The sequence below is a fragment of the Microtus oregoni genome, unplaced genomic scaffold (assembly GCF_018167655.1).
Source record: "Microtus oregoni isolate MIOR12 unplaced genomic scaffold, Mior012 000002F_ref0000024, whole genome shotgun sequence".
NCBI classification, from domain to species: domain Eukaryota; kingdom Metazoa; phylum Chordata; class Mammalia; order Rodentia; family Cricetidae; genus Microtus; species Microtus oregoni.
Window position 1 is genome coordinate 5,239,531 of NW_024543061.1, and position 12,065 is coordinate 5,251,595.

General features: G+C 38.2%; 1 protein-coding gene across 5 annotated transcripts in view; it reads left to right on the forward strand.

Moving 5' to 3' along the window:
• Grid2 (glutamate ionotropic receptor delta type subunit 2) overlaps positions 1–12,065 on the forward strand; it is a 1,406,062-nt gene that overhangs the window by 1,029,887 nt on the left and 364,110 nt on the right. For all 5 annotated transcript variants that reach the window (XM_041638370.1, XM_041638390.1, XM_041638352.1 and 2 more), the window contains one exon: positions 7,320–7,421. In XM_041638370.1, the coding sequence (XP_041494304.1) occupies positions 7,320–7,421 (102 nt within the window). The remainder of the gene's footprint in view (positions 1–7,319; positions 7,422–12,065) is intronic.

Sequence of the window (12,065 nt, forward strand, 5' to 3'; positions counted from 1 at the left end):
CCTCCCAGAATTCAGTTCTGTCTTCTCTGCCTACCTAAGTTCTGCCCTATCAAGCCAAGCAGCTTCTTTATTGATTAACCAATGAAAGCAACACATAAAAAGAAGAACTTCCTAAGCCAAACAACAACAAAACATCCAGCAAGCTTCATATGGTTGTAATCACTAAATGCTAAAATATTATAGAAAAAGCATATTCTTTTAAGATGGAAATGCAAAGCTAATGACATTTGGTTTGAGTGAGATGAACCATCTGAAAAATGAAGAGAATGGCCAGAGGTACAGAGTTGGAGAAGAACCCAGGTTCAGACTGGGACTCTCTGGTTTCTGTTAAATTTAGTTTTAATTGGAGACAAAGGAAAATGAATAAACAATAAGAAAACCACGAGTTCCTACTCATGCCTTCATCTGTTGGGACCCATCTGGTGCCTGTACAAGAACACTGAGACAATCCAAGTACACCCTTGGGCAAGGTAGGGAGCATTCTAGCTTCACAGAGATTTGACATTCACATCCAATTTCAATTAAGAAGCCTAAATAGTTTACTTGAAAAGGTGTTCCTTGACAGCCTTTGCAAAATAAGTCAGTAGAAGAGAGACCTTCAAATAATGGTATAATGCAGTCAGTTGATAAGTTTCATTCCCCTGATGCTTCAGCATGTTTTGGGACAAATCTACCCATGAACAGAAATCATCTTGAAAGGTTCAAACAATGCTGAGGATGGAGGGCCCTACCATGAGATTCTGATTTAATTGTTCTGGGGTTTGGCTGAATCATCATGAATTTTCAAATTATTCTATATTGTATTATAGTGTTGAACTCCACCTTTAGAGATGTGTTTTCTTACTAAACTATGAAACCACTCTGGGAACAGAATGGAGCAGGAACAAAAGAATCCTAACTAAGAAATAACACAGAGCACTTAGTCTCTTAGTTCTTATCAGGTCTCAAGACTTGACACATGACATCAATAGTTAGTACAACAGCCCTATGACAAAGACATTTCTAATTTGCATGTGAGAGCAGAGGAAGCTGAGACCCCATTTTATTCACCTCTTAGTGTTTAGTAAGTGCTCAAACTTAACATTTGAGATCTTCAGTATATAATGTTAACTGCTGCAACATATGGGCTCTAAGTCTAGTGTAATGGTGGTTTAACACCAGCAAGAAATATGAAAGGAAGGAAAGCATCATTGTGGCATAGTATTTAACCAGTTAAAGACAGTTGAAGACTGAAAATGGTTATTATTACAGCCTAATATATTTGAGCCTTTTCTATTGTTATATGTTTGTTTGTACATGTACGTGTACGTGTGTGTGTGTATGTGTGTGTACATGCACACACACACAAATGGTTGAGTCATTGGATCCTTTTTCTGTTTTTTTCTGAGTTTTTTTGTATTGTGTTTTGTTGTTGCTGTTGTTGTTGTTTTTTCCCCCTTGGAGACATAATTTTTTGGGGTAGCCTTGACTATGTCCTACAACTAGCTCTGTAGAAGAGGCTAACCTCAAACTCACAGAGATACACCACCTGCCTCTGCCTCCTGAATACTGAGACCGCTGCCCGGCTTTTTATGATTTGTTGTTGTTGTTTGTTTGTTGGCTTGTTTTTTTTGTTTGTTTGTTTTTTGACATTTTCCTGCCAGAATCTCAAGCATGGAGGTTATTCCCAATAAGCATAAAGAAGGATAATGGCAGTGGCCCAGCTGTGTGAGCAGACCTACAGGAGCACATAACCATGACCCAGGAAGCATGTCTCACAAATTGAAACTACTTTATGGGGAAGAATCACAAAAATAGAATAAAGATTGGGACAGTTACTGGGCCAGCACGTTCTCTTGCACGTCTAAGCAGAAAACATTGCCATGTAGATTTATAAAGGATGTTTCTGAGTCAATATTCCAACTGTATTCTTACTGTTTTTCTAGACCATTACAGATGCAACATTTACCAAATAAATCCTTCACGTTTCTAAATGGCTGCCTTTAAAGTTGGCTTGACTGCATATCTGCTACTTCCACCTTTAGCCCAAAGGCTGAGGAAGCAAGTAGATGAAGCTCAGTAGCAGGTGGTATAAAGTTCTCTATACATGGTGTGTCCTGTCCTCTCAGGTGCTTTGATAATATAGCCAGCGTTCCTTTGTTCCATGTGAGCACAGCTCATAAATGCTGGCCATTCTATTCATATTCAATTAGAGCTCTCTTGACTCCCCTTATTAAAGTCTACAAACTATTAAGCATAAAATTAAAGTTGAACAGTTCAGCTCTTTTTGACATCTAACACTGTTTGAAAAACAGTGATGTGAAGCTCCAGAGTCAAAAGTCAGCCTTTGCAGCCTGTGGCCAATGGAAAGTGAAGGCGTTGAGGAGAAAAGAGTAAATATATAAACTTGATCGTTAGCATGCATAATGTCAGGAGCGCTACTGTGCTCATGCAAATGCATCCGCCAGTTTGTTGAACACAAGCTATTCCATTGATTTAGCTGAGACTACATGGTTCTTATTGCCAAAGCTCCAATGAAGGGAATAATTAGAGCACTAAGCGTTCTAAAGTTTCTGAAATGACTTCAGGCAATAACCAGAAAATACAGAAAATCTATATACTGCTGTTGAAAAGATATTGAATTTCTGATCTTTACTTTTTAGATCTTCCAAATGTTATCAAGATTTCCAGGAGCTGGACAATGGAGACTCGTGTGTGTGTGTGTGTGTGTGTGTGTGTGTGTGTGTGTGTGTGTAGTTTATGGGCATGTGTATGTATGTGTGTGAGAGCATTTACACATGTGTGCATACACATGTAAAGGGCAGAAATAGAATTCAAGTGTCTACTGCTATTCTTTTCTAAACAGGTCTCTTGCTGTATCTGGGACTCCATGTTGTGGATATACTGGTTAACAAACATGTCCTTGAGCTCTAATACTGGGCTTATGAAAGTGTATACATTTCCTGTGCCCAGTTAAAACATGGGGCTAGGGAATTCAAACTCAAATTCTCATGCTTGTGCACCAACTCATTTGCTCCCCACCAAAGCATCTCCCCAGTACTGAGATAGTAAGTCCTCTTCCTAACTAACAGGGAGACTTTCTGAAAATTTTATTTTCTGCAAAAGTCACTTTCTGTTTTTACTTGGAGAGCATATTTTATTCATTTGGCTGAAGACAGTATGAATGAGGCAGTGAAGCTGGATAGACACTCAGCAGTTAAGAGTCTGGAGGCTCTAGCAGGGGACAGAAGTTTGGTTTACAGAACCTACATCAACAGCTTGCAACCACATGTAACTCCAGCTCCAGCTCCCTCTTCTAGGCTTCAAGGGCAGCAGCCCTCATTTGTGCACAGACAGACACACATACACAGACAAGCATGCACACACATAAAAAAATAAAAAATCTTTTTAAATCCTTTATTTAAAAAAGAGTGTGAGATTGCATGTGTTTTCACTATTTTTTTTTACAGTTTCTTTTAAAAGAAAATAAGGTAAAACACCAGAAACAAAAGCAAAACCCCAGCCAGAGAGAAACCTTCTATACTGCCAGAGATTCCAAGTTAAGGATATTTCAAATGAGGACAGCAGAAAAGTAGCTAGAGAAGCCCTGTGCTTGACCCTGGGTACAGTCCCTCCAGAGATTCTCAGACATTCTGCCTCTCATGCCTGCTCTGCTTCAAGGACTGCTACTTCTCTTAGTCAGTGTTTGTGTTTGCATTTATGTGAGCATCATTTTTTGTTACTTATTATTGGAAGTAATTGTTATAATCAAGAAGACTAACTTGACATGAACCTCAGGGAGATCAGAGTGTATGAGCATTAAACAAGAGATCTTAATACTTGAGGAATTCATCTGTAAGACAGGAAAGCTCAACATTGTCCCCATGTGCTGCTGTCATTTACTTCCCTGTCCACTAACACTGTTTAGGACATATCATTATGACTTAAAGGAACTTAAGTTTGTCATTTATTTTTATCTAAGTTGATTTCTCAAAACAGAACACTGGAATTTTTTTGAGCACCTTGTGTTTACTTCATTTTCTACTTCTTTCTCTACTTACTCCCATCTTGACTGCTATACAGGAATGATAACAGCATGATGAGAGAGAGAAACTATATGTCCCCAGGCCCTCGTCTACAAAATGGTCATAAGGATGTCCTTTCCTTCAAATGGCTTGAGAATTAATTGAATTAACAAAAGTAAAACTCTAAATTGACACATTGTATAGTGTGTAAATGTTATGAAATTATGATTGTAATTTTGCCTTGAAAGTTCTATGTTGAGCAAACTATTTCAGTTATGCACCTTCCTTAACACAAAAATATAAGTATATTTCCTACTACCTCAAATGGTTCATGCCTGTAAAAATGTTTCAGGAGGCATGAGATAAAATTCATTTTAAAATCCTGACAATGGACTTAAGTGGAATTAGTTGCAATCCTATTTTTGTATCTTAGTCGATATATTTACCTTATGTGAGACCTTAGGTATGATGTCTATGTAAGAAAAATGGTAACAAGGCCATCTCATGAAGTTGCTGTGACACTTAAACATCCTACATGAAGAACTCATCTCTCTGAGTGACATTCAGAAATTATTTAAGAATGCTTTTAAAATTTGTCTATATAGAAAATAACTACTATTTTCACTTCTTGGTGGTTTGCTGTTTCCCCTTTCGATATGTGATCAGTATTATATTTTATTCCCACTTTTCCAAAAAGAAAATATCTCTATCTGTCCTCTAATATCTGCTCTCAGAACATGCTAGATTTTGGTGTTTACAGTGGTTATTTGGGAAATATTCATACATGTAAGAGAAGTACTGACATAGAAAGGATTTACTGATTCTAACATACAGCCTATGGTTATTAAGAGACAGGACAACATTGGCAAGTGTTACTGTTAAAATGCATGCAAGATGTCACGCAATAAAACCCAACAGAGAACACTCAAAGCCGTCATGCACAAAAGGCCAGTTGTCTTACAAACTGTATGGAAATGTGTACATGTTTGGGACAGTCTTAACACCACAAGAAAGATAAAAAGCAAAATGAGAAGAGACATCACATAACACAAATAATGCCAATACTCTCCAAGCTGCTACTGAAGTCTGGATGACAGATATTTAACTGTTTCTCCCCAATTTGCTTTTCTCTTGCTTTTTTCCCCCCAATTTAGGTACAAGAGAATGCATTAAAATTTAGAGAATATTACCAGGTAGTGGATGCCCATGCCTTTAATCCCAGGTCTTGGGATATTGAGGCAGGCAGATCTCTCAGCTGGAGGCCAGCATGGTCTACCAGGTGAGTTCTAGGCCAGCCAGTCTACACAGAAAAACAAACAAACAGAAACAAAAAGGTAATTTATAGAATATTGTCTGTATTTATTTGTATTCAAAGGAAGTTATAACTCAGAAATTTGGAACTCGATGGTTCACAGCCTGTAAAGATCACGTTGTGTATTATTCTACCAGCCTTATTATTAACACAGCAGCAAATGCTCAGAGAAGAGAAGGCCAATGTCAATTGGTGACATAGGCATCAGGTCCTTGGGCAAACTGACCACAGTCTGATCAAACTTGAAACACACCTCTGGAGGCAAAAAGAACTTCCTGTCTTTGCTGATGCAGCGGGGCCATTTCTCCGTTAATAAGTATGTCTTTTGTGCCACTTGTTCAGCGGGGACTCGGGTGATCAGTGTGTATGGATCCCGGTCCTCAGTAGTGCCGTTATAGCCATTTCCCACCAATGTTTTGTCTAGGAAAATAAAATGTTCTTGTAATTAGAAAAGCGATTGTCAAACAATGCGATTGAGGATAGACTCTCAGTAACCTCAGGAAAGAACAAAAGCTCAAAAGAATTTCCATAGCTCGTAAATTTGGCAAGAGGGCTATGCTATCTCCGATAATTAGACTTTTCAACACATTTGGATTTGTTAATTGGATCTAAGTTCTAATTAGACTTTTATGTAACTAAGAATGACATATCATGGCATGAATTGAATGTGCTTTTACAGTTGAAACCAACAATTATCAGGCTTTTCCAAATTATTTTAATAAAGAAAACCCTGGCTTTGTTGATCATATTGTGACATCTCTGTCTCTCACAATATATTGAACACATTTTAGTTTTCTTAATTAAACACCTTTTGGGAGCTCAAAGAGACACTTGAGTTTCGGCAAGAAGCCCCTCAGCTGTTTGTTTGTGAGGGAGACTTGCCAGTATGTTGATGACTTTGGAAGCTACAGACAAAACTCAGCACAAAGAAATAAATCATTGGAGGAAATGGCACAAGTAACCAGGTGCCCTGTAATAACTCAATTAATCAAACTGTTTCCAAATAAGACTGAAGGTTGGTTACATTTTTACCTCATGCTCTCACGAAGCAGGTCTCAGTGTGAAGGCTCATGGAGCCAGTCCTAGGCTAAGGGCCTTGACATCATTCCCCCTGTGCACATACCCTGTCCGCTCAGCAGTTCCGTTTCTTGACATGCCATTCATTAATGCGAGCCTCGTTGTTCCTTTCTTTTCTCCTTAATTCTAATTGATACTCATCAAATTTTATTCCTCTGACATTTGCAGGCAGTAATTTTAATATGGGTAGCCGTCAGTTTTTGGATACTACAAGAGGCAATAACTATATGAGAGCAAGCAGGCATTAAACCACCATTTTGAACATCAAAGAATAATTAGCATATGGTTTTCAAGGAAAGATTGTTGTCAAAATATTCTAAGAAAAGTAACAGCACTGACCAAAAAACAAATTATATTGTTTTTATGTATTGGGAACACTTAAAGCGTGCACACACACACAGCACACATGTAGGCACACATACATACACACACACACACTTTATATGTGACTATCCCCTACATAAAAGCAGTTGTTCCTCTATCTATATAAAACATTGTTCATATTTTAAGGCTCCTTTTTCCTCATGAAAGGCATTGTACAATTAAATGACAGCATTAAGGCTTTGAGAGAATTTAACTTCTGCAGTAACTGCCATATTAGTGAGAAATTCTGCAAGGGTTACATGCACTTTTATTCATCCAATTAGCACATTACAGTGACAGAGCTATTGGTGACTATGTGACTCCTCATTAATTCAGATGTCCTCCATGATTCTTGTAAAGCACGCTGGCTTCTGACATATGCCATATGATGGTATTTAAAGGCAGGAGATGGCATTTCTGATTGCTTAATTTGCTATTAAGAGAGATAAGGTTTCCATGCTAGTTATTCTGTGCAGTATCACACAATTCTCTACAAGGTCTACACAGAGGTGACTGGGCTGCTCTTTAGTCAGAAAAGTGATCAAAGATACTTTGCCTTTCAGCTTGGGTGCTGGAATCCTGTCACGGGTCTGAATGGGTCACTGACTGACAAGAAACTGGAGAATAACATGCGGGGCGTGGTTCTACGTGTGGTGACTGTACTGGTAAGCACCATCCTAGCCTTGTAGTTTGGGCCCATAGAGGGTCCTCTAATTTTTGCCAATTTTTGCTTTATAAACTAATGTCATAATCTTAGATGAGCTTTTAAAGGAACCTTGACTATGATTTCTAAGACAGCTTCAATGGTCATATTATCCATCCTTCCATTTCTATGAATTTGAATTGAGTTCTATAGGCTATAGTTTCTATTAATGTGCTTCTTTTAGGATATTCGTTAGACTGTTAGATCTGATTTCCTACCATTTCCATACATTATAAGAAGAGCAATCCCTCAGACACATCCATCACCAAAAGAATAGCATGAACATAGAGGTATCAATGTAGAGATCACCCAGTTGTTTAATGCATGATTATCTAGCATTAAATGTGGCTTCCTGGGGTACTAGCAAATAAAATAGGTACATGTGACTGCTTTTATGACCTTGACATCTATGATTATGTGAATAGGATTATATATGAGGACATTTGTTATAATCCCACTCACTTGTTGAAAAAACAATTTTTATCATTCTGTATTATTTTGGTTGGAGAGATGGTTCAATGGCTCACAGTTTATACTGCTCTGTAAGAAACCTGAGTTTGATTTTAAACATCCATGTAAGATGGCTCACAATCATCTGTAACTCCAGCTTCAAGGGAATCCAGTGACAATGGCCTTCTGGACACTGGTGCCATGCTTACCTACTTCCATAGACACACACACACACACACACACACAGGAAAATAAAATAGATCTTTTTAAAAGTAGAAAGGGTATTTTAAAAGCCAAATTAATTGCAGAATTAGTAAATAAACAAAGCTGTATGATATATTGCTAATAACTGGATGTTCAATACCAGAAACTGTCTGTATATACGTTTAATATGAGTTAACAGATCTAAACATAATTTCCTTAAAAATTATCTGAGACATCTGCAAAAGAAAATCTAAGGGCCTAGCCTATTCCCTCTGTGTCATATCTAAAATTTATTTCTAGTTGTGATTTTAACAAGGGTCTAACTTGTAATTATTTCACCAAATGTTTTACAACTGAAATGTGAATGTGCTTTTGTTTGAACCTAAGTGTGTAGTTATCAATTTGCACTTAAGTACTAACAGTTAGAAGACAGACAGCTGAAGCACAAACAACTATCACTAATCTCTTTCCTAGTGATTATCAGGGAAACTCTGTGACAAGCACCATAAAAACTGGTGCAGGGGATCTGGTTTTCTTTGAAAAAGAAAACAGTTTTAAAGCAAATTCAGCAATTAGAAAATGCAGTTGCTTAGCAACTAATTATTTAGTATTTAGCATAGGACAGACTTGGCCATAACAGAGTAGAAAACACACAGATCCTAATCTTGGGGTATGCTCAGAATTTGGTAGGTTAAACCAGTTAAGATTATTATTTAGATCAGATCCCCTGTAAAGCCCTCTGTAATATCATATACTTTAGTCATTACAGTATTCACAGTGTATACTATTCTAACCCACCAAAATATGAACGAATAAAACAAATCAACCATCAGGTGAAAAAAGAAAAAACTGTGAAAGACTAGACAGGTGACAGAGCAGAGTTGAAAGCCAAACCCAGCAAGTCCCGCCTCCAGACCTTTAACCCCTTCCCCTATGCAATGCATCAGGCTCTCTCCACCCCTGCTGTGACGAGAGAGAGGGTGAAGGGGGGCTGTATTCTATTTGACTAGAGAATTGGAGATGTTTAAATTCTGACTGAGGTAAAAGTGACTTTTATGGGGCGAGCTTCATAGAACCAATCATTTTAAATTTGTTTCCAGGCTGAATAAAACGATTTTGTTCATGAAGGTTATGCTTCCTGCAGTGATAATGCCACCTATCCCAGGTTTACCTGTCTGTTTGCTGCAAACTAAGCCCTGCACAGACCCCAAGAGCAGATAACTAGTGATGGGAAGATCTGTTGGCTTTCCATGTTGTCTGCAATGAGCTTACCAGTTGGGTGCCAGTTGGATGAGCACTCATTACTTTTATTATGTTCACACAGTTTATAGCCAGCATGTAATACTGCCACACACTTTATCATTCATTTATGGGACTCAATCTGACATTGTCCTTCCTACTTATTTCCAATAGGCATGTTTCATTACTCTGTTATGTGTCCTTACAAGCTCTGTCCATCCAAATCGATAATTATACCCCCTCAATTCACCCAGTTACTCCTAGAGCTTGATGCATTTATTAGCAGGCCTTTGCAGAACTATGGCTCCATCAACAGTTGAACTAGAACTGACTATGTGACCACTGTCCTAGTATCTTTTATTCCAGGAATGTATCTCCAATACTTTCTCAAAAGGTGAAAAACCCCAGTGCAAGTTCCCCAGAAATGATTTTTTAATATTTATGATATTACAAAAAGAATATAGTCACCTCCACTCACCCACTTTCACTTCATAGAAAACTTACACCATCTGTTACAGAGAAGTTATGTAGCTGACTCTACTTAAGTAGAGTCTACTTAAATCTCTACTTACTTAAGTTTGGAATCGCCCATTTCTGCCTTTGTTAATGATATTTTATGGATCTGAGGTAAACAGTCAAACAATAGATCAAATAATTTGAGACTCTATTACACGGGAACCCTAGAGGCAGGCAGTAGTTAGTAGAGTCAGGTAGTTACAGAATTAAATGAGGTAACTGTCACAGGACCGTGAATACCACTGAAGGAACCAGCAATAGTATTGGAGCACTTGGGCCTGGTTGGGTAAAGAAGCCTTGGGTTTGGTGGAGCTTGAAGAGGACTTCAGTAGCTGGCACTGGAGCAAAGGATTTAACCCTGGGGTCTGTGAATGTTGTGACCGGAAGAGGATGCAGAGTCCCGGCTCTAACCACCACCAGGAAGACGGACTGAACCACAGGCTTCTCCTGTCTCATTCCCACCGCCGTACCTGCACTTTCCACTTCCCTCCAGTTAAAATTTCAGCCGGAAGTCAGAAGGCCATGGAGCCTGCCTAAGCCAGAACATGCTTGTCCCTTCCCACGCAGAGTAGACAATGAGGGATGTGGTGAGTCTGGGGGGAACCAGGAAGACACACACCTGAAGTGTCATGTGACTGGACCTATTCAGAAACACTATATGTCTTCTATTTACTCCTTATCAAACCCTGTAAGAGCTATACAAGGTCCAGAGTGAATAAAGGCACACAAGGGTGAACTAAATTCCCATGCCCATGCTGCCAAAAAGAGCTAGATAGTTCCAGCTCAGAGTTCAGTTATAGATGCCGTGTGCTTCAGCACTCTGTCTTCTCAATCCGAAAAAGAAAAATGAAAACAAACACACAAACGAAACTCTTTTTGGCTTATATTAAATATGTTTTTGCAACTGAGCTGTGAGGGCATGTGTTACTGGATTGACACATGAGGACATTTTCAGAATTACTTCGTATATAGACGACTGTGTTTTCCACTATAAACAAAACCACAGAAATATTTCTTGAAATAGAGGAAATGAAAGCATGACAGCCAGGTAGATCCCTGATAATCCCTTTTCTGTTTCTTGCACTTTAGCACCTGCTTCTTACCAAGTATACCAAGAGCTTTGTGTTAGTGCAAAACAATGGTGAAGATGATTTTCTCTCTTTTTTAAGAGGAAATTATATTAATAGAGCTAAAAATCAATGCCATTTGATTTTTTTTAAACTGATAATTTACACTGTTTGAAACTTCATTGTGTCATAAATACAATCCTAAAACTTAGAAACTATAATGGAAATGCCTGAGTGGTCGTATATGAAGAAGTACAAAAGGTCCAAGAAGCAAAATCATAATTTATGTGGTGCGCATTTGTTAGTAATTATTATTTACATGGATTGCTTAGGCCTAAAAAAGCTTCATAGCATCTCTAATGAAGTTACTCTGAGAAATACCTACAACAAACAGTCTTCCAGGTGCTGGGGAAAATGCAATACACACAACATACATGCCTACAGGAAACTTCCTTCATCACTGCACAACTACATACAGGAAGCATCTTCTAGCTCTGTGATCTTCAACCCTCCTAACATACAGTTCCTCATGTTGTGGTTGTAATGGTTTTTGCGGAAGTATAACTTGATGGATCCATCGAGGTCAAGAAATGCTGACAAATTATAGCATGCAACAGATTTCACACAAGAGATTTACTGGACGTGGGAGGGGCAGCAACAGAGGATAGAAAAAGTGAGCTAACGGGCTGTGATAGCAGGGACTTTAGCAGGGACTTTTTAAAGGGTCCATGTGTCTCATTTGGTGGCTGGTGATGACATGATTGCTGGCGCTGAGTAGCTGAAAGCAGCTATGGGGAGCACCTGGTTTTCAGTAGTAGTGACCCCCAAACATACAATTATTTTTGCTGCTACTTCATACTGTAAGTGGTTTATACAGAAATAAAAGCTGAATTTAAATTTGAAATAAGTAATGCTATAGTCATGCAAAATCTCCTTTTCTGACCAACTGTTGTCTTACAAGATTTATAATTTGATCTACAACTTAAGATTTACTTTCAGCAATGCATATAAAGAACATAAGACTCTCTATTTCCAGAAAATTTAGGACTATTAAATCTTATATCATGGGCAAAATGGGAAAATGATTTAGTATTTTCATTGTAAATCCAAATAATTAATATTTTCAAGGT